The sequence below is a fragment of the Malania oleifera genome, chromosome 1, assembly GCF_029873635.1.
Source record: "Malania oleifera isolate guangnan ecotype guangnan chromosome 1, ASM2987363v1, whole genome shotgun sequence".
NCBI lineage: Eukaryota > Viridiplantae > Streptophyta > Magnoliopsida > Santalales > Ximeniaceae > Malania > Malania oleifera.
The window spans coordinates 59,649,886-59,673,561 of NC_080417.1; the positions used below are offsets into that span (position 1 = coordinate 59,649,886).

General features: G+C 37.3%; 2 protein-coding genes across 5 annotated transcripts in view; one reads left to right on the plus strand and one right to left on the minus strand.

Annotated features, from left to right (window-relative positions):
• The window catches only part of LOC131150783 (DNA polymerase delta catalytic subunit), a 136,719-nt gene extending 129,734 nt beyond the window's left edge, over window positions 1–6,985 (plus strand). Inside the window, exons 28-31 of the mRNA XM_058101742.1 lie at window positions 5,002–5,075; window positions 5,778–5,865; window positions 6,166–6,271; window positions 6,753–6,985. Coding sequence (XP_057957725.1) covers window positions 5,002–5,075; window positions 5,778–5,865; window positions 6,166–6,253 — 250 coding nt within the window. The 3' untranslated portion in view covers window positions 6,254–6,271; window positions 6,753–6,985. The remainder of the gene's footprint in view (window positions 1–5,001; window positions 5,076–5,777; window positions 5,866–6,165; window positions 6,272–6,752) is intronic.
• A 1,101-nt stretch (window positions 6,986–8,086) lies between these two features.
• Window positions 8,087–23,676, minus strand: part of LOC131150790 (E3 ubiquitin-protein ligase RGLG3) — a 44,457-nt gene continuing 28,867 nt past the window's right edge. For 2 of the 4 annotated variants that reach the window (XM_058101755.1, XM_058101771.1), the window contains exons 6-12: window positions 22,595–22,692; window positions 22,427–22,506; window positions 22,241–22,346; window positions 10,092–10,222; window positions 9,882–10,017; window positions 9,741–9,797; window positions 8,087–8,562 (exon numbers count right to left, since the gene is read on the minus strand). In XM_058101755.1, coding sequence (XP_057957738.1) covers window positions 8,479–8,562; window positions 9,741–9,797; window positions 9,882–10,017; window positions 10,092–10,222; window positions 22,241–22,346; window positions 22,427–22,506; window positions 22,595–22,692 — 692 coding nt within the window. In that variant the 3' untranslated portion in view covers window positions 8,087–8,478. The remainder of the gene's footprint in view (window positions 8,563–9,740; window positions 9,798–9,881; window positions 10,018–10,091; window positions 10,223–22,240; window positions 22,347–22,426; window positions 22,507–22,594; window positions 22,693–23,676) is intronic. The other 2 variants (XM_058101763.1, XM_058101779.1) reach the window with 1 other exon arrangement.

Genomic DNA, 23,676 nt, shown 5'->3' on the forward strand with positions numbered 1-23,676 from the left:
TTGATGAACAATCTCATTATCTTAAAGACAAGTTCCCAAGATGGTATTAAAATATTCCGTACCATTATCAGTACGTAGGATCTGAATATGAGTCTGGAACTGTGTATGAATCATGGTATGAAAATTGATGAAAATGGAGAGGACTTCAGTTTTGTCTTTCAATAAGTAGACCCAACAAAGACGAGCATGATCATCGATAAAAGTCACAAACCATTTTGTATTGGTTCGATTTAGGGAACGTGAGGGACCCCATACATCACTGTGAAACATAGCAAATGGGCGAGATGGTTTATTATGGATGATGGAAAGAAGTACGACGATGTTTAGCAAGCTCACATACTTCACATTGAAACTCAGAATTTTATTTGAACAAAGAGAAGGAAACAAACGTTTTAAATAGTGGAAATTGGGATGACCCATCTGTGAATGCCATAACAAAAGTTCACTATTTCTAGAAGTAGATGCAGAATCACAATTGCAATATTACATAGTTCACTCAAACTTGCCTCCTCAAAGTAGTAGAGTCCCTCATACACTTTAGAAGTGCCAATCGTCTTCCCCGATGATAGGTCTTGAAAAACACAATGAGAGGAAACAAATTTAGCGGAACAATTCGAATCTTTTGTTAACTGACTAATGGACAATAGATTGCATGATAACTTGGGGACATGTAAGACCGATTGTAAAGTTAAGGAATCAGATATGCGAATACTTCCTTTTCGAGCAACTGGTGAGAGAGAGCCATCTGCAATTTTTACCCTCAAATTCCCAGCATATGGTGAGTAAGATGAAAAATATTGATAAGACCCAATCATATGATCGGATGCACCCGAATCAATTATCCAAGGACATTTGGAACAAGATGTGGTTTTTAAAGCTGACAGATGATTACGTCGGTGAGCCAGGGAACCAGAGGAAGACTGACCCAATGTTTGCATTGATGAAATCATCTTATATAACTGATCCAATTGTTCAGGACTGAATGCACTTCTAGACGGGGTATTGTTGTTCTCTCCTTGTGATCTTTCAGTTGATCCGTCAGTGCTGGCTTGGTACCCATGATTTTTTTGGTATTGTCTCGGTTTCCAATCTGTTGGTTTTCCATGAATCTCCCAGCAGGTATTTTTTGAATGACCTGTTTTTCGACAATGTTCGCACCATATTTTTCCTCTTTGCAGTCGTTGACTAGGTCCCCCTGGGCCTTTTAATATAAGAGCTGAGGCATCCGGCCCAGCGTGTAGCCCATCTAATTTTTGGGTGGATACAGGTACAGTTAGGTCCAGCCCAGCGGATCCATTTTGAGGCCGCAGCATCACCCGCCTCCTGTTCTCTTCCCTCCTGACCTCTGCGAAGACTTCTCGGGTTGAAGGGAGAGGTCGCCGTCCAAGGATCCGTCCCCTCACGTCATCGAGCTCTCGATTCAAGCCGGCAAGAAACTCGGAGACCCTCTCGTTTTCGAGCCTCCTTCGGTATCGAGTGCTGTCGCCGGAGCACTCCCACTCCTCATCGATGCTCAGATCGAGCTCCTGCCAGAGATGACTCATCTCTATGAAATACTCGGTAACACCTCTCTCGCCTTGCCTCATCTGCCACAATCGGGTCTTGATGTCGAAGATTTGTGAGTAGCTTTTGACATTGGAGTACATCTCACGTACAGCTTCCCAGACTTCCTTCGCTGTCGACAAGAACAATAAATTTTTCCGATTGATGGTTGCATCGAGTTGACAAGCTAGGCTGTGACCATGGAGTTTTCAGACCTCCATCTTTGCAGGGCTACAGCGTCGGAAGAGTCTGGCTTCCTCCGCTCACCGGTAAGATATCCAAGCTTCCCTTTTCCCTCAATCACTTTCATGGACTGAGCCCATTCACGGAAATTTTTTCCGTTTAGTTTTTCCAATGAGAGGGGAAAGACTGTGTTATCCAATCCATTCGTACCCCCACCGGACGTAACTTCTGAGTCACCGGTGATGTTTGCAGAGGAGGTAGAGCCTCTGCTGTTAGCCATCGTTTAGCTGGGTTTAAGAAACCCTAGCTCTGATACCATGAAAGAAGAAACAATTGAAAAATATTTTTTCTTCATTATTTTGTTCTTCTGTACAATCCAATATATAATGCGATTACCTATTCTAAACAAGGAAACAATTTCCTATTGAATAAAATCAAATCCCATAATTACCCATTTTCCTAATTTGTATTTTATTTACAAAGATATTCAGGATTGATATTTTAACAATATTTCTGGCTCTTTTTCCCCAAAATCTTTCTTCTCTCAGCTTATGAAATCCTCGAGCCCTTGTTCTCCCCTTGAATAATTTTATCTGGAAGGTGGAGGTTCCTTTCAAAATTAGGGCGCTCATGCCCCTTTGTGGGCTTAATTCCAATTATTTGTTGCAGTTGAGGATATCCGCTTTATGTGTTATGACTCAAGTAAGACTATTGACTGATTGTTTTTCCATTGACAGGTGGCTAAGCAGTTTTGGGTCTTTTTGTTCTTCGTTTTTTGTGAGTCTATGGTGCTTCCTCGTGCAATACGGAGGTTTTGGGAGGAGCAGGAAAGGGCTGGCCTTATTGGCCTCATGGAGATGTGCTGTATTCGCCCTACTTCGGTCCATAGTTGTTAGAATCATGTGATTCTTTCGAATCGTACGATTCATATCAAGTAGGGCTAAAATCGATTCAAATCTCATGGGTGAATTGCAGAATGATGTGAACCCTAGGTGAATCGTAAGATTTGCCTAGTGAATCATAGAATCAGAGATCGAACCATAAGATTCAGTTTGTCCTTGCTCAAGTTGGATCCTACCACTTCAAAACCCACTCAAAGCCTTCAAACGTTTCTTTTTTGGACGATGGCATCCCATTTGTTGTTTATGTGAGTTCAAAAGAGAAGAAAAAAGTCTGTTGATCTTCTCATTTTTTGCACCTCTGTTTCCTGCTGAGATGTCATTGAGAAGAAAACCTGTACCTAGAGAAGAAACCAGCCTACACATTTTCTATTGAGAAGAAAGCTGGTTGACCAGGGTGAGTGAGCTTTTGATTGTCTTCTCCAGAGTTAAGTTATTTTATATTAGTTTTAAAAAAATTTATCAGTTTGGTTCATGTTTTTTGTTTACTTCTTGTTTTCTTTTTTTTAGTTGTTAGAGAAGGCCCATTTATTATTATTTCTTGATTCCTCCCCTTATTATTATTATTATTTTCAAAAGCATGCATATGTTAGACCTGCACCACAAACATAAAATTTAATTTTTTTTCAATTTTTTTTCTTGAATCCTTACCTTTTTTCAGTATATCTTAAACTCTTAGCTTGGTGCTTAGTTTTTAAGCTTTTAATTTATCAATCCATACTTGTTCAAATTTCAGTATTTTGCTATTTTGTTTGTTGTACACATGCACGTCATTTGGCATAAAAATTTCAAATTTTATATTGAATCTTACCATTCGATTTGATTCTTGATTCATGAAATTGGTATGTCAATTAATGACACGAATCTCAATTTGATAACTATGCTTCAGACTTTGTGGTCAAAAGGAACACTAGAATTTTTTTTGGCAAAACAACTCCCTCCACCCTTCTTTGGGATAGAGTTGTCTTCTTGGCTTCCTTTTGGGCTCACTCTTTCAGGTTTTCAGGGAATGCCATTGTCTAATCTGCAGAGGGATTGGAGGGGGCTTTGTTGTAATTATTTTTTGTTTCTTCTAGGAGGATTTCTTATCCTCCACCCTTTTAATTCTTTTCCTGCCTGTTAATGCATTTCTCTTTCTATCCAAAAAAAAAAATGCTTCCTAAAAGTCCAACTATATCATATCAGGATTACAGATCTTGACGGGGTCGTATATGGTGTACAAATTAGGACCTTAAGTTTCAGAAAGTACCATGGAGTGATAATTCTTGTCTTTCAGGTGTTCAAAAGTTTATATAAGGAAGAACTTTATATGCTATAAAGTTGCAGGGCTAAGCATTGTTTTTAAATTTGTGCATGTCCATCAATGAATTGTAATGCTTTCATCTAGAGAAAGGCCAGCAATGGTCTTACTCTTAACAAGTCCAGGGGTAAAGAGTTGATTACATCATTTGAGGTATCCTTGTGCTGCATGCAGACTAGGTAGATATTTAATGTTCCTAGCCTCTTACAAGGCCAGTGTTAACGGTCGCATAATTGAGGTCTCCTTACACGAATCTAATTCAGGTAGATGATGTGTGATGTGCACAATCCTCTGCCATGTAATGAAAATCCAAAAAAAACTCCCAAAACAAAACGTAGAATAAAACACAAAGGGAAAACAGCAAATTACTGAACGATCATTGATTCTAGTTTTTATTCAAAGATGCACGAAAAAAATTTCTACTTGTGTTATTTATCAGAAATGCTCCTTTATTGGGTTATGAGTTTGTGGTGGTATTTTAGTAGCCGGGAGGATCAATTCTTGTGTTTTCAGGTCCTTCAGATGTTGACGAGGAAATTCATATGCTATATAGTTGCAGCTCTTGTTATTGTTTCAAGATTTACACAATTGCTTTTGTCAACAAGCTGAATGGTCTCAACTCAGGGGAAATGAATATTTGTTATGCTCTAATAAGGCCATGGGTAATTTTTGCATCAAAGGTTTCTTTGTGCTGAATACAACTCTGGTATATACATTTGTCTTTTTTTAGCCATGTGAGGTCATGAACGGTATATGCACACCACCTCTCCCACCCAAAAGGTAAAAACCTGAAAAATAAATAAATAAGTGAAACCAAAATAGAACTCACACAAACAAAAGGACAAAAAACATTAATTCTCGAAAGATCATCTACACTGAGTTAAATTTGAGCGGTTTACCAGAAAATTTTCATTTTTTGGGATCAGTTACAGGAAAGCTCAATTTACAGTCTGCAAGAACTATGCACAAAAGGCCATGTTTTCTCTTGTGTCCACTTTTTTGTAATGCTTGATGTTTTTACCAGTAAATTCTAGGAGTAAATAAGTTTTTTTTTTTCCTTATTTTTATTTTTATCAGCAACACAGATCGAACTCTCTGTTCTCACTGCAAGGGAAGAGAAGCTGAACTCTATTGCAAAACAGTGGCTAATGGTATGTAAGAATTCCTATCATTTTTTAGTGGAAGCAAGTTTCACATTTACTTGGAAATCTTTTAGGGTCCATTTAGTTGTGGAAAATAGTTATTTTCCATTTTTATTTCCAAAGAATTACAAAAAAGTTGGTTAATTTTTCAATTTTACAACATTATATATATATATAAACAAGAACAACAATAAAAAGTTTAGGCACTATTTGCTTGTGGAAATTTCTTTTTTAAAATTTTTTAAATAATTAAAAAAATGCCACCTTGTTTCCCAATTTTCTAAATTTATATAAAAAAAAAGAGTAAGAAAACATTTTTTTTTCTTTTTTCTGGATTTCTCATTTTTTACTCTGCATTTGGATCTTGAACTTTGATTTGTATGGATAATGGCAAAATATAGTGTAAAATTGTAGTTTCTTTCAAATCTTCACAAATCCAAACCCAAAATCCATGATCCTGAATATTACCTTATATAAATTAAAATTTTTTGTAGTTATTTTAAAGTTTAGAAGTTAAAAAAAATTAAAAATTAAAAAAACTGATTTTGCACAACCAAAACTCTTTATTTTCTACCTTTTTACTAAATATCTTGGTAAACTTAAAAAATAAGCTGAAATTTTTGTAATTCTAAAAATGAAAAATATTTTTCACAACTAAATGGGCCCTTAGCAATTATTAAATTAAAAAGTTAAAAATGGAATGGTTTTCAGTTGCTGAGTTAGAGATGCTTTTTGGGAGGCTGTGGACGCAATGCCAGGAGTGCCAAGGCTCTCTTCATCAGGATGTGCTCTGCACAAGGTATCACTGTTTCCTCATTATATGGATTCTTTGTTTTTTTAATTTCCCTTTATCCATTCTATATATGTTGGAAGTGCTCAATATTTTGAGGAGAATGTGAGTTTCAAAGTTGGATTTCATCACAAGGAATAATGACAAGACCCCCTAATGCTTTCTTTGTAATTTTAGAGAGATGAATTTGTTGTGAGCCCTTGGAATGAGTGATTTTATTTGTGCTCATTACACTTCAAATTTTAATTTTTTTAAAAAAATAAATGATTTTCAGATACTTTGTGATAACTGATGCATTGATTTTTCCAGTCGTGATTGTCCAATATTTTACCGGAGGAAGAAAGCACAAAAAGATATGAATGAAGCAAGGCTACAATTAGATCGATGGAACTTTTAGAAGGTTTGGTTTATGAAGGTTCGTGATATTTTACCCAAATCATTTTTTCCTGTATCTGAAATGGACAGAAGTTTTGATTATATAATGAATGAAAATCCAAAATACATGTTAAAGCATTTTAATAAGCTCTGTGTCCTACAAATTGATAGGCAAAGTAGAGTATCTTGGAAAACATGAAATTGCCAAAGACTATTTTCATGGGAAGATGTGAGATGGAACTGGGGATATTTTTTTGGCCTAGGATGACAGCTGTTAGATAATTTTCTTGTGGTCATGCCAATTTCTTCATCAGAAATAGTTGGGTATTGAATTGGTATTTGGGCTTCAGTTCCCCAAAGGAAAAGGACATCTTCTCAACTTTGGCCATGAATTGATGCAGTTACGAGTAGAATATGAATAGTCAAATTGGTTAATTTAAGGATGCATCCTTCATCTTATGGACTGAAGCTGAATTCACTGTGTGTGGGGCAACAGGCTAATATTAATAATCCTTTTGCAGGTCTTGGCCGTCTGAATTGGCTGGCACCAATTTAAAGATTGCGTCTTAATATGATGATACAAACTCAGTAGAGAGTTGGATCCATTCAAGTGTTGAGTTTACAGTGTTGTTCTTTGTGTTTTGCTGAGTTGTATATGTGTTTGTATGTTGATTGGGATTCAAGGTAAATAATTTGTTGAATTTTTTTTGTTGGTTATTTTAAGTTAAAGATGAGTAGATGGTCAATTTTAGAACTCTGCTAGCAATGTTGACTTTGGTGATGCTTTCTTTTCAGTGGGGTGATCCAACAAGGTGGAGGACATTTTTTTGGTCCATTATGCAATATATGTTTTTTTTTTTGTGGAAAACATTTTTCTGTCTTCTATTTTTCAGTTTTTCAAGGAATTATAAAAATTTTATCTTATTTTTTGGTTTTTCAAGATTTGTATTAAAAAAAAAAAAAAAAAGGTAGAAAGTAAAGTGTGTTTATATGTATAAAACAATTATTTATTTTTTATTTCCATGTTTTCAAAATAATTGCAAAAAAGACCACTTGTTTTTCAATTTTTTAGAAATTATATATGTTAATATTTGAGATGATGGATTTTGGAACTTGTATTTGGAATTATGGATTTAAGAAAAGCTTTACACATTAATTCACCAATTAAGAGCTCGAAAGGCTCTTTCTTCCCAACTTCGTGTGCTCAATTTCAAGATTTTTGAGATAGTTTCTCATTTCCTTCTACACTGATTTTTCTTCGCGGATTTGAAATTAGTTGTTTGGTATTGTAAGAGGCTGGTTTCAGGTTTGCCCCCACATCTGTGGAAGATTTATTAGTCATTTCTTTTATTAGTTTTGGTAGAAGGCTTGGCAGCCTTGGGAGAGTGGTTTATTTGCAGCTTTATGGAGGATATTGATGAGACGTAATGTACAGATATTCTCGGGAAAAAAAATAATGTGAGCTAATTTGGGATAAAATTCAGTAGTTAGCATCGCTATGGTGCATCAGATTTGGGTATTTTAGTGGAAATAGTTTGCAGGAGATTCAAAGAGATTGAATGTGCTAGCTTCTTGATTTTTTTCCTTCTCTAGGCTATGGCTGTTTTTTTCTTGTTTGTTCCCAAGTTCTTGGGGAGATGTTTCATTCCGCCTTTTATATTTTCTTCTCTTATTAGCAATGTTTTTTTGCAGTAAAATAAAAAAGTTATGTTTAAATATCATGTTCCCAGAAGTGAAGTAAAAGATAGAAATCTATAAAAATAATAAAAAGTTGTTACTGAAGAAAAAGAAAAGGAAAAAGAAAATAAAACTATTTTCACAATCAAATAGTGTTAAAACTATTTATTGTGATTGATTTATTTTATATAAATAAAAATAAAAATTAATTATTTTATAATTTTATGAAAAATAAAAATTATTTTGTACAACCTGAAAATGGGTCTTGAAGTTGTAGTAGAAGACAATCAACAATGAGGCAGTCCTGAATTCAGTTTGGGAAGATGACACTCAGGTACACTTGGATTTGCTGAGTTTTATTACAGAAGGGTGAGCTGGTAACTTTAACACAATTCAAACTAATAAAGCCAAGTCAATTTTGCTGAGTCAACCTCAAAATCCCTCCAGCTAATCATCCGAGGGTGCGACAGATGAGTTTGTACAAGAGCACCATACAATATACGATTACCAAGTGATTTTATTCACCCTGGAAGCCAGCAAACTTTCAAATGCTTGAGGGACAATTTCCCGTTACGTGTACAATCGCAGGCGTGTTTGTATGGGGTCCCGGCACAATGGGCATAATGAGATGGTCATAGAACAACTCTCGCAAGTCTTGCAAAGAAAAGAGCAAGCATGTTAGCAAACAGAATCTCACTACATTGAAGGCTAACTAAGTGCTGCCATAATTTGGTAAGGGCTTTGAGCGGACAACCAATGATGCATGTAAATGAAACCATTGCATTTCAAATTTGTTCTGTTATGCAGCAATCTAGACTTCATACTTCATTCCATTTAGGGCAGAGTTCCCCATGCTAGCAGGCAAGGCCAGTGCCTTCTCTGAGCTTCTAAGATGAAGAAGGCCGATTAATTGTTTACACACTTTTCATCAAAATATCACTTAATGTTTCTTTTAAAAAAAAAAATTGTCTACATTATACACATCAATACTGTAGATTCAAAATATTTGCACGCCCAAAAATGGGTTATTCACTTTTTGAAAAAAAAAAATTCATATTAGTTTTTCAAAGTCTTTATAATTCTTTCAAGAATTAAAATTTAAAAACAAGAAAAATATTCCACAACAAAACAGACCCTTAGTTTCTTATGAGAATGAGGCATCTATTAGTCTCTTATGGGTTATTTATTGCATGATATGCTTGCAAATTGTTTCTTTATATTATTTTCTTTTAGAAGTGGTGCATTCATCAAAATAAACTTAGTTTGACAAGCACGGCAGCCTAGTGTTTGCCCTAAACCTTACCAGGCCCCGAACCAAAGCACAGCCACTTGCCTAGTTCGGAATTTTGCTGGCAAGAGGGGAGGAAGATGTACAAGCACCCAATAATTTTCAAATGTTATTGATGAAACTGACCCTCTTCAGTGTTCAAAGTAATTGGAATTAAACAGCCACATCAAGTCAACGTGACATTCAAAATAAGCCATCTTTTATTCTTTGATCTGGGAGGATGAGCAAATGCAGGAAAACTTGGAAATTGTTTTCTGATGCCTACTACTGACGTATATTGTTTTTAATGTCCAACGAGTATTTCTTCAAACACCTTCCTCACCCCCACCCCCAAAACCACCCACCAGGCAAGGTGACAATTCCAACCCAAAACAAAATAGCCAAAGCAAAATCCAAAAATAAGGCAGTACTGGGCTAAAAACATGATATAGACATGTAGCTGGAAGCAAAATCATATTCCTTGATTTGAGTTCAAAATCACCCTTTCATATAGCATATTATATTTTATGCCTACTGAACAAAATAACTTGTTTGGAATCCTTACCGTATGACCGCACCCAAAAGCCATATTCTTTGAATTTGTCAAGCAAATAGGGCATACCTTGACAAAAAAATGCAAGCAGTAAAACTCTCAAAACCATGCATCAATTTTTAAACAGGGTTTGAAGGTGGGGGAGAAAACTACCATTTCTATTGGGACTGTTTGCTCAGCTGATTCCAAACTTGTCGTATGTGGAAATGATCTTACTGCATTATCGTGATCAAGCACTTCACGAGGAGGAGGAAGTGGCCTTCTATGTGGACCACTGGCTAAATCTCTACTGCATAGCTAGAAGGTTTCAGGGTTTAATAATCTCTAGAATGAAATTGAGACCAGAAATAAAAATTAAAGCACCTGGTGTTGTGCTGAAGGCTTAGGGTGGCTCTATATTGGAATGGAATTTCCATGAGGGCAGCAAGTGCAAAAGCTGCTTCTTTCTTTGACGCTTCCCTGTTCTCAGACATGATCTTTGTAAAATTGACAAACTGCAATAGAAAAATGACTACATAAGCAAAACCACATAACTAGTTTCAACTGTCATGCCCAACGATCAATAATTCAATATGAGAACCAAATAATTTATCAAAGAAATTTTCAAGGAAAATGTTTCTCTGTAGTGGTCACATATACAAGAGAGCAGTGAGAATGATTCTTTCAAGTTAAGAAAATGATACATCCAAATGAACTAGACCTACCCACCTCCTTTTGGCCATCAGGATCTGAATTCTTCACTGTTTACAACAGTTCAGAAATCATTGGGACCTTAAAACAATACATGTTCCTATTTACACATGATATGCAGCCAAAATTATGACAGAAGAAAAATTATTCATCCCAAGAAATGCTGCCAGGACCCCTACCATGCCCCAACATCTACATGATGACCACAATTCTTACTGAGCAAAAACAGTTTAGAAATCCTGGGACCTTGAGCAATACATTAAAAACACATGACAATCAAGTAATTGACTACAAGTGGCCTAGATAAAATATAGTGGAGGTTTAATCAGTGGGATATATTAACACTTTACAGAAACATGGAGGCTTTTTAGCCTATGAAGAGTTACATTTTTCTATAAAACCTCTACTCATATCATGTTTACAGAGGTACTGCTCATATGATTTTCACATTCAAAGAGATAGTATCATCTCTCAAAGCGTATATCATATTGAAACGAAAAAAGTGTTTAGATGTTATATGATGGGAAAGCGACTAACATTTTTTTGCATGAACCAGCTACTCACAAGATTCAAACAACTTTGCTAGAAAGGGGGTAAAAAGGACTCAAAACTGCACGCTTGCACTTGACAGTGCAGGAGGTTTAACACTGTACCAGATAATGGCCCATAAGATTTAAATAAAAACAACAATAAAATACTGTGCTTCACCTACCAAGGAGTCTAAATGTGTCAAGAGTGTGAAGACAATTGAAAAGCTTCCCTAATAAGTGTTTCTAACTTGGTCTATTCTCATGCCACTGAAGAATGCAAACTTAAAACTTAGAATTCCTTGATACAGAAGCAATCATTGCCACAAAATCTTCTCTAAGATAAACAAAAATTCAATGTCCCAATATCTGCAAGAGTTCACTTTCCAAACTGCACTACCAGAGAATGTAAACCCAGCATCAATCCAATGTTTTTTTTTTTTTTTGCCAATGTTTTATGTTAAGTCATAAAAGAAATTCTGAATGACCAGGACCAGAAACTTGTAATACCCATTTAAGGCTACATGGTAGTGCCCCTATGAAACCAAAAGAAATAAAGCACTCTGTAAAATAACAAAATAGATTTTTAGACAAACCCAGTAAAAGATCAAATAAAAGCTCAGGAGCTTCCACAAACCAGACACAAATTCAATTCAATTCTACCAGTATCTCAGTTTCTTCTTCCTCAACACCAACGCACTCTCCCCCCTCCCCCCCACCCCCCCAGGGCCAGGGGGGAGCAATTGTGCTGTTAAGCTCCCCTTGAAGAAATCTTGGTATCGATCTTCATGATCACCTGAATATAACTTGTGTTTCTTGCATTTCTGTTATCCTATTCCAGTCTCACATCAGAGTTCTGCCCTTGCATTTACTCCATCTCTTGTCCAATCAAAAAAAGAGATGTCCCTGTAGGGAGTAGAGTTAAGAGCCCTTTCTAATAAAAGAGACAGATCACCAAGCCCACCAAGAAAATCAAGCAGTCATGATAGGATGAGTTTCATGAAGGAAAAAAGGAAACTGAACTCCAAGTCAAAAATCAGGAGGACATCCAGATAAAGGACAGCATATATAGGAAGGTGGTAAGGAATTGTACTCCAAATCAGAATCTAAGGAATGGACAGAGGTTTGTGTCATCATTCCACTCCATTCTTGAGAAAACTGAGTCCACACTCTCACTAGAATAAGACTCTTTCCCAAGAGGAGCTTCTCTGGTTTGAAAAAGCTAGAACAAAATGGATTAAGGATGGTGATTCCAACATGAGCTTCTTCCATACTACAACTTTGATCATAAGAAGGAATTATGTTAATGCTCTCCAGAATGATGATGGAGTTTGGGTTACGGATTTCTCTCAACATAGAAGAAGGGCCTATTCAATTCTTCCAGCAGTTGTACTCTGATAGCAGAGAAGATTTCTCCCAGTAGCTCCATTTCAACTTCCACCTGGAGTTCAGCAACTTAGAAATCAATGGAACAGTGATGAGCTTGGGAAAGTTCAAAGACAGGTTACCAATCTGCCTTTTACTAGAGGTTTTGTGAGAATGGTCAAAGAAGCCTAGGGAACAGCCTCTATCCCCATGGTTTGAATAACACCCTCATTACACTTACTCCAAAAGTTGAAAGATTTGTGAAGCATTTGAGGCCCATCAGTCTGTAATATTGCCTACAAAATTATCACAATGATTGTCAATCAGAAAATGCCCCTTTATGAAGTATGTCGTGCCACCTGATCATAGTAAAGTTTCATTCCTGCTCCTACAATGGATAATATTCCAGTGGTCCAAGAAGTGCTGCATTTATGAAAAACAAGGCAGGGTTCGCTTTGTTGGAAGGAAAATGGATCCAGAGAAAGTTTTTAATAGGACAAGTTCTGATAAAGGTTGTGTACCCTGCCAGATGGGTGGAGATCATCACGTGTGAAGTTAGAACCATCAAGTTGGTTGTTTCATGGAATCAATATGTTACAGTTGTTACTTATAGTTTCCTAGGCATGGAAAAATTAGCTTGCATCATCCATGAGTACCCAAGTTAAAAACCACTAAAGATTTCAAGAGGTGGCCACCTCTCACCCAACTGCTCTTTACAGATGACCTCATTCTTTTATCAGAATCTTCGTTTCAGCAGCTGATGTGGTGCTTAAATGTCTTGATCACCTTGACTCTACATCTGGGCAGAAGGTTAGGAATGCTAAATGATGCTGAATGAACGAAGGAAAGAGAGATGAGAGGAAGAATAAGATAGGAGAAACTGAACCATAACTTCCAAATTCAGATTCCGAAAATTGCTTACAACATTATCACTACGAGGTACCCTAACTAGTATATCGGAATGAGTCCTAATTTGAGAACAAAAGGCACAAAAGATGTTACAAAATGATCTTTTGTTAAATACAACCACGTCATCCTATAGTAGTCATAAACAAAAGTGACAAAATATCTAAACCCCAACTTTGATGGGACACGAGTAGGACCCCAAACATAAAAATGGACTAAATGCCTATTTACTGATATTTTTCCAACTGACAAGACTCACACTTAAGATTAGACACAGAACTCAAAGTAGGAACTAACTGTTTCAACTTGTCCAAGGACGGATGACCAAGGTGACAATGGATTTGAAGTGTAGTAGCAGATGTGTAGGCAATAAGAGGAGAGAGTGACTCGAAAGTAGTAAAGTCCACAAGCCTCATGTCCTGTGCCAATTGTCTTCCTCATCTTCAAATCCTAAATACCCACAAAACCAAGAAAGAAGTAACAAAACAATTTAGTGACTTCGTAAGTTTACTAACATGAGATTGAAAGGAGATTTAGGAATATATAAAACAGAACAAAGAGATATGACGGGAGTAGGATTTATTGATCCTATTCCTTCAGTTGTAGTTGTGGACCATCAGTGAGTAACTTGAGGTTGATTTTTAGAACATTGGGGGGCAAAAAAGAATTTGGATACGCATGTCATATGGTTAGTGGCAGCAGAGTCAATGACCCAAGGACTAATGGGAGAGATACCAAATGACATACAGACTCTAGGATGACTCTTCTAAGCAAATGATGCAATTTTATGAGATGCTTGTTGGGATGCCTGACACTGCAAAGACCTTGAATATTCCCCCTCTGAGATTGTCATTGTACGCTGTTCACTCAAACAAGTGCTTGACAGGGGAACCATACTTTCGGTATTTGAACTCCATCCCAAAACACACATACCCTCAATATTGTAGCAAATCAAAAATGCAGAGTGATGTAGGACGAGAAGCATCTATTTGGATGGATCATTTCGACACAATTAGGAGGCCTATGTCAAAGAATAGGGTGAATGGTTTATTGGGTCCGAAACCCAAATATTTTTAGTTGTTTAGTTGTTTGAGTATATGTGCGTAGTGGCTTGTATTAGGATTAATTACGTTGGGGGCTTGTTTGTAGTAATTGTGCATTCAGGAGTATGTATGTAATGTAATGTAGTTTTAGGGGTATGTGTTTTTTCATATGTTTAGAGGCTTTCTTATAAATAGTGTGTGAAAGCCATGATGTAGGCAGTAGTTGATGAATTTGAATTGAAGTGAACGTGAGTTTTCTCCCTGGTATCCCTTCTCTCCTCCCTTCCTTCTTCTCTTCTAATTTCTCCATGGCTGCAGAACCTTGATGCGGCCCCTGCATCATTTGGTATTAGAGCCTAACCACGATCTCCATTCCTCCATTTCAGTCCACCCATTCTCCCTCACTCTTCTCCTCTTCACTTCCTCTTCTTCCTTTTCTTCTTCTTTCTTCTCTGTTTCTGATCTCCTGTTCTGTCCATAATTCCCTGCTTGCCCGCAGCAGTCTGCCCTCTTCTTCTTGTATGTTTCTCTTCTTCTTCTCATCTTCTTCTTCTTCTTCTTCTTCTTCTTCTTCTTCTCTTAATTCTCTCCCATAATTCTCTCAATTCTCTGATTTCTAAATTCTGTTGCTGTTTCCTCTACTTGCAGCAGTCTCTGTCCAGCAATTAATCTCTGCTTCTTCCATCTTCTTCTTCTTTTCTTCTTCTTCTTCATCTTCCAATCTCTCCATTAATCTCTTCTTCTCTGTTACTCTCTTGTCTCATCATTTCCTTTCTGAAATTTCAGTTAAAAACAAAAAAAAAAAAAAGAAAACCGAAAGCAGTTCTGCAGTTTCAGAACTTTTGATAAAATTCCAGCCATATCCCCATTGCTTCAAACACCACTTTCCAGCCACCATCCTGCAATAACACCCATACCACCAAAAACAGAACCAACCCCCACCCCCCCCCAAAAAAAACTTTTCCCCTCAAAATTTCATCACCAACCGACCAGCTGTGAAGCCCCACGCGCCACCTGAAGTTCTCCAGCCACTGCCCCCTTCAAAATCCACCATTGCAGGAGTTTTTATTGACACACCACCACCACCATTTGACTCACCACCCTTCGATCTACCACTCACCCAAAAAAATCATTGCCGGAAGGTCGCCGCCAGAGACTCATGCGCCGACTGTGAGTAGGATTCTGCCGGACTTCCTTCCTGCTCCCAGAATCGCGAGAAATTGGTTTGCAGCCGTGAGAAATTGGTGTTTTCTCATGATATTTTGATTTGCAGCACCATATTTGGTTCCTAACTTGAAATTGTGTAAGAAAGCACGATAATTTGGCACGAAACCCTATAAATTGTCACTGCCAGCATTAAAAGTCAGGTTTTATTGCTGCTATTTGTGAGTTTTTCTAGTGAATTTGTTTCATTTTTGCATGATACTCAGGATTAAAGGTGACTTGAAGATTATTCCTAAATAATTGAAAGTGAAGTTTGTGATTTGCTTCATATAAGTGCATCATGGTGACCAATGTTGAATTGTCTGCAAAGGTGGAATTGTTATCCAGTAGGGTACAAAATATGGAAAATGCTTTGGAGACTATTACCGGTGCTTTGAATAGGCTAACAATCGAAGTTGCAGTCTTAGGTAAAAGGCCCACGGAATTTCCTACCAAACAAGATGATGAAATAGATGCTGTCCCTCATGCTTTTGAGTATGAATTTGATGACTGGGTGCATTCTTTGGAGTACTATTTTCGATGGCTTGACATGAATGAGGCTAGAAAGTTGTACTTTGCTGAATCAAAATTGAAGGGAACCACTCGAATTTGGTGGATTAAACAAAGAGAAATCTTTAGAAGATAGAGATTTGGTGAGATTACAACATGGGATGAGATAAAGCAAGCCCTGCAGGAGCAATTCGTGCCTCCCAATTAGCAGCAACGTGTTCATCTCCAGCTCCTTGATTTGAAGCAAGAAGAAAAGACAGATGGAGTACAGTAGTAGATTCTATCATTTGGCTAGTCCTGCCGATAATGAATGGAAAGAGGATGTTATAATAGCTTTGTACAGAAATGGGTTGAAGCCAGCTATTTGCCTCCAAACTTGCTGTGTGTTGTCTCATCACAGTTGGGGACGCAACACAGGTTGCCACCCAGATTGAGGAGGACATGCAACGCAATCCTCCTAGTGCTACATCAGCCATTAGGTTTGAGAAGAGTACTAGTGGAGTGGTACGAGAGAAAGACAGTTGAGCAATTGGGTAAAGGTGTTCATACTAATACCTCTTGGAAGACTCCTGAGCATTATGGAACAACTTCTAAGAGCCAACCATCACTCAAGTGCTTTAAATGTCAAGGTTTTTGACATTGAGATGCACAATGTCCTAACCAATTCATGGCTGTTGCAGAAAAGGAAGAAGAAGATGATGATGATACTCAAGTAGTTGAAGCTGAAACAGAAATTCCAAGTGACTTAGATGATGATGGCAATTTGAGAACCTGTTTAGTGCTTCGACACATGCTCTCTTCCCACTAGGTTAAAGAGACAGAGGATTGGAGGTGGACCAACATCTTTCAAACTCAAGTGATATGCCAAAAACAACCTTGTACGTTGGTTATTGATCCTGGTAGTAACACAAATGTAGTTTCTGAAGAAGCTGTGAAGAAGTTAAATTTGGAAGTTGAGCCTCATCCGAACCATAAGAAATTTATTGGGTGAATAATACCAACTTGAAGGTCCATGATCACTGCTTACTTACCTTCAAGATTGGTTCCATTATGGAGACAATGCAATGTAATATCCTTCCTCTCAAAAATTGACGCATTCTTTTGGGCCAGCCATGATTATTTGATAGGAAGGTGAAACATGATGGATATGAGAATTATTATTCTCTCCATTGAAAAATAAGAAGTATAAGTTGATGCCATCACAAATTCTTCCACTCACCAAGTTGAAGCATACTCTTGGTTCCTTTCTTATGAAACGAGATGACTCTATTCATGGTGATGGACTCCTTGGTGCTTTCCCCAACTCGACGGAGTTGAGTTCTTTCCTAAAGGAGGGAATTGACGTAGGACAAGAAGCGGCTATTTGGATGGATCATTTCGACCCAATTAGGAGGCCTATGTCAAAAATAAGGTGAATGGTTTATTGGGTCTAAAACCCAAATGTGCTTAGTTATTTAGTTGTTTAAGTATATGTGTGTAGTTGCTTGTATTAGGATTATTTATGTCGGGGGCTTGTTTGTAGTAATTGTGTATCCTAGGGATATGTTTGTAATGTGATGTAGTTTTAGGGGTATGTGAGTAATTTCATATGTTTAGAGGCTTTCTTATAAATAGTGTGTGAAAGCCATGATGTAGGCAGTTGTTGATGAATTTCAATTGAAGTGAACGTGAGTTTTCTGCCTGGTATCTCCTCCCTTCCCCTTCTTCTCTTCTAATTTCTCCATGGCTGCAGAACCTTGATGCTGCCCCTGCATCACACAGCGAACAACATCCTACTGGAATTCATGGACTCCATCCCAAATTCCCAACACACAACATTTGCAACCAAAGCAAACTACGGGCACACGATGAACAAGATAAAAACAAATCATGAACACAGCTATACCACTGCTTCAGGCCTCAATGAACTCAATAAACATTGACCAACAGCTTTGGGCATTACAAAAAATCATTCCTGGAATATGGCACATCAGCAACTAAAAAAGGTGATATCTTTGGACCAAAAAAAATGACAAACAACTTGGTATTATGGTGTAGGGGAAGGGAGGATTCAAGACATTTTGGAGGAAATTGGAGCAAAAAGGCTGCTCAAAATGCTCAAGTCAGCGCATGAGGTTCGCACTGCCGGATTTCGGCCAATACATGGTGGCATGTGGAGGCTCCTCTGGCAGTGAAATTTTTTGCAGGCTGGCAGATCAGCAGGTTCTGTGGCTCGCTATGTGGTTGGTTTTGCAAATATGAAGCATTTCTCAATTTTTTTAAGAGGAAAGCAGCAGCCAGGATTTTTCTGCAGCTTTTTTTAGCGACTCCTGAACCTGCTCCTAGACTTTGGTGATGCTGAAGATCCTTCTACAGCAGCAGGTTTGCGTGAGATTATGATGTTTAGGGTTTGGTTTAGCAGCGGTTATGCAAATAAGGTTTAGATCAGATTTTGCTCTGATACCATGTTCAATTATTGAGTAAAATGGAAGACCTAATCACAATGATAGGTCTCTCCCTCTATTTGTAATACCTGTCAAGTACATACCAATGACCAAAATTACCTAACTCACACTAACATAACACTAACATATACTAATTGTTAATTGGTTATTTAGTCATTTAGCATTATTATGACCAAAATTACCTAACTCACACTAACATAACACTAACATATACTAATTGTTAATGGTTATTTAGTTATTTAGCATTATTATTATGTGTTTGAGTTTTGTTAGTAATAAGTGTGAGTTAGTAAGGGTATTATGGTCATTAACATTGTACTTGACATATATTATAAAAAGAGGGAGAGACCTATCATTGAGGCTAGGTCTTCCATTTTACCCAATTATTCAACATGGTATTAGAGCATGATTCTGAAACATAAACCCTAATTTTACCACCACCATCAAAACCGAAGCCTAAAACCCAAAATCCGCTGCATGTCTACCATCATAGAAGAATTTTCAGCAACACTATAGCCCTAGAAAACAGCCAATAGCAGCCGAAAGTCAGACCAGTGGCTGAAAATTTCCTGGGCGACACTGCGCTTTCAAGAACACAAAAACTACTATAGATTTTGCAAAAACAACACCATAGCCATCCACAGACACTGCAGACCTGCCCCCCACTGAAATCCCATCTCCAGGAAGTGTCCCACACACCCTCAGCATGTGAAGCTACTTTCAGGCATGTTTTTGACCTGAAATCATCCAGCAGTGATCCAATCTCTCTATTAACATGTTCATGGAGTTTTTCATGATGTTTTTAGTCCAAGCATCTCACCTTTTCTAATTGCTCATGTGCGGCACCAAGGAATGGTTGTTTGATGCTTCACAAAGCTGTTTATCAATGCTTATTGAGTTTATTGTGTCTGAAACAGTGAGAGTTGCTGTGTCTTTTGAATCAATGTTCTAATTTCTTCCATATACCAAACAATCAAGCTGCTGGGCTTGTGTCTTGCTCAAAGATCCAATCTTCATTGTGACCATGCACTCATGGTAATTCGTTAGTTGTTGTTTGGTGTTAGCAACAGTCATTAGGGACTCTCTAGGAGCAGTGGTAGTGCTCATAAGCTGTTTTTTGTGAGGCTGTGGCAGTGTGATATAAGTTTGTTGGTGATTTGTCCATTGTAGTTTCGATGATTCACGTCTCCAATTGTTCCATGGCTGTGTCTTGCTTGCTGGAGGTTGCTTCTAAGTTTCTGGGTGCTGTGACAGCCTCGTACTGATTTATTTATGACTTGTTCATGGTTATTCCAATTGTTCCATCAATTAACCTTGTGATCATTGGTCTGAGCATGTGAGTGTTGGGATGGAGTTTGCAAATCCCAGAAGTATGGTTCCCTCGTTAGAAACTTGTTTGAGTAAACCACATACTATGACTATATCAGAGGAGGAGTATTCAAGGCTCCTACAGTATCAATCATCTCAACAAGCATCTTATTACATTGCGTCTTTTGCCCAGAAAGGTAATCCTATAGTATGTGTGTCATCTGGTTTCTTCCCCGCTAGTCCTAGGGTTATCAATTCTGCTGCCACTGATCATATAATAGGTGCAACCAACTTATTTTCTAACTTCTACTATCCTAATAATCTACCTCAAGTTACCCTTGCTAATGGGTCCACTATTGTTGTTAAGGGGATAGGAACAATAAATCCTACTCCTTCCATGTCTCTTTATTATGCTTTATATATTTTTAAATCTCCTTTCAATCTCATGTCAGTTAAGCTTGCAGTGTTACTAAATTGTTCTATCTTTTCTGATTTTGTGGTTATTCGGGATCTGAAGACATCAAGACAAGAAAGACAATTGGCCCAGGATGCGAGGCTCGTGGACTTTACTACTTTGGCTCGCCTTCTCCACCCACGTAATAATGATACTTGGGACTTGGTACCTCTTCCTCCTGATAAGTCTATGGTTGGTTGTTGCTAGGTGTACAATGTGAAAGTCAATCCTAATGGTTTTGTAACTCATTTGAAGGCTCGCCTTGTTGCTAAATGGTATACTCGGTGTGTGCCTTGGATTATTCAGACAGATTCTCTCTAGTTGCTAAACTTGCCTCAGTACATTTCTTCATCTCTTTAGCCACCACTTGTCATAGGCCTCTACATCTGCTAGATGTGAAGAATGCTTTCCTACATGGTGATATTCATGAGGAGGTATATATGGAGCAGCCATCTAGGTTTGTTGCTCAAAGGGAGTTAGGCTCAATATGTAGGCTTAAGAAATCATTATAGGGATTAAAACAATCTCCAAGAGTATAGTTTGGTCGTTTTAGTGTTGTAGTACTTGAGTTTGGCCTCCATCAGTGTGCAATAGATCACTTTACATTTTATCGTCATAGTCTATCTAGTAGGATTTTGCTTATTATGTATTTGGATAACATTCTGATCACTAGTGACGACAATCGAGGCATCCAGAACCTAAATCTTTTCCTACAAAGTAATTTTAAGACCAAGGCATTAAGACCATTGAAGTACTTCTTGGGTATAGAAGTATCGAGATCTCGTACAGGAACTGTCTTGTCACAAAGTATGTTCTTGATCTTTTAGATGAGACGAGGCTATGGGGATCCAAACCTGTTGATACACCAATGGATCCCAATAGTACGTGTCAGATATCGGTTATTTGTCGCCTAACCCAGGTTAGTACCGAAGACTTGTTAGAAAGTTGAATTATCTTACAGTCACTCAACCAGATATATACTACACAACAAGTGTTGTGGACTAATTTCTCGATTTCCAGAGAACAAGCCACTAGGATGCAGTAATTTGCATTTTGAGAGATATCTCAAAGGTGCACCAGGGAGAGGTCTCTTATATCAGGATTGAAATCACACTCATATTCAGGGATATACAGATGCAAATGAGGCCAAGTCACCTTCCGACCGAAGTTCCACAACCAGGTATTGTATCTTTTTTGGAGGTAATTTAGTGTATTGGAAAAGTAAGAAACAAACTGTGGTGGCCAAGTCAAGTGTTGAGTCGGACTATAGGACTACAGCGCACACTACACGTGAACTTGTTTGGTTGAAAAGCATGTTGAAAGAACTAGGTTTTCCACATTTTTAGCCTATGGAGTTGATGAGTGATAATTGAGTTGCTATTCATATTGCCTCCAACCCGGTCTTCCATGAGTGGACAAAGCACATTAAAGTTGATTGAACTTGTACAGAAGGTCATTACAACCACTCATGTGAAGCCTGAGTTTCAGCTTGCTGATATGTTCACTAAAGCCTCCGGAGCTGTTCATGTGAAATTGATTTGTAACAAGCTGGCAGCATATGATATACATGCTCAAGCTTGAGGGGGAGTGCTAATGGTTATTTAGTCATTTAGCTTTATATTATGTGTTAGGAGTTTTTTTAGTAATAAGCGTGAGTTAGTAAGGGTATTATTGTCATTATTATTGTACTTGACATATATTATAAATAGAGGGAGAGACCTATCATTGAGCCTAGGTCTTCCATTTTACCCAATTATTCAACATTAATAAAGCTAAATGACCATTAACCATCACCAATAGTAGACAAAACTCATTCTTACTATATAAAATTTCATTAATTAGTCAAATGCCTCAATCACAATGTCACAAATTTTAGATAGAATATTCTGAGTTGTAGATTTAAAATAAACCAAGAAACACAATGTTATCACCAATTTGTACACAAAACTCATCCTTACTATATAACAATTCATTAATTTGTCAATGACTCGATCACAATGTCAAAAAATTTTAGATAGAATCTCATGGATTGCAGATTTAAAATAAACAAGCAGTTTAATACCTGAAAGTTATCAAATAAGCGTTGAGGGATGTTATCGTCAAAAAGTAGCATTGCATCCCATGGTCCATCCCCCACACCAACTAAAATAATTGATAGAGGATATTGGCTATTACGAAAATGCAACTGATTCAGATTTGGAGTACAGCAGAACAATAATTCAATGCTACAAAAAAAAGACTGCTTTACCTAGCAGCTACTATGGAGTTGATAGTTGCTTGCTCTTGTGGACTAAATCTTCCCGGTGGGACATCAGGACTCCTAGTAACCTATTTGAAACATTTTATAAATAACATAAAAAGTAACTAAAAGTTATAAAATCAATAATTAATGATGTAAATATCACAAATCTTGCACCTGCCCATCAGCAACAATGACAAGAACATGATATTGCCTGTTGTTTCTCTCCACAATGTCAATTGATGCATCAATTATTGGGGCAAATGAAGTTGGACCTGCATTGTAAGAAAATTCATTTTGAGAATAAGGGGAATAAAAGTATCATGATCATATATGCACATCCATATATCTACATTCATGGACCCAAAAAACTGGGATTCACAAAAATGGACTGCCCAAAAGCAAACATAACTACCACTTCAAGTTAATTTTATTTGCATTGTGAATGCCAAAAAAAATGTGTCACGTTTCATAAAAATGGTATTATGTTCAGACATTCCAGAATAGGACAATTTCTGGTCCTGAATTTGACGAAGCCAGTTGACGAATTGATTTGGCAAATAATGCCTCCCAAGAATCAAAAACTATTCAATCCCAAATTATACAAATAAACATTGTTGTCCAGTGAGAAAAAATAAGGAGACAACCTACAAATCTAATTCGCCTAACATTACACTTAAAATTAGTAAGGTGCTGTAATTAGCAGATAAGTCATGCCATATAAATCACTTGAACCTTTATTAACCATAAGAATCTGAATTATTTTTTAAAAAACCTTTATGAAACATAGCGAACAAAACTGAAGCAAGTCTATAATAAACTACAAGTAAGTAAAAATTACCCCATTTAGCTGCTGAAAAGTACTGACGCGTTCAATCCTCAATGTACAAAAATTAAACACCTAAATTTTTCCCTGATCATTTCAAAGCATTGCCTCATGTTTAATTAGTAAGTAGAACCAATTATCCACTCAAAACCTCTATCTTGCATTGGAAAGGAAGAGAGTGATGTTACTTGTTTTCAAATTCCTATGCACGGACAACACATCAAGGCATTTAAGATGAACACAGAAGTTTCATTCCCAAACTGAAGAAGTTAAGGGAAAAAAACAGTTATCATGACCAATCTTTTAGCTAGGATACCCATTTCACTGAAATTCAAAGAAAATAGGCTAGCATGACAGAACAAATTTTGGTCAATGTGGTTTTTTATTTTTGGAAAATAAATCCATACCCTTGTGTCCTGTCCTTGTTCTGAGA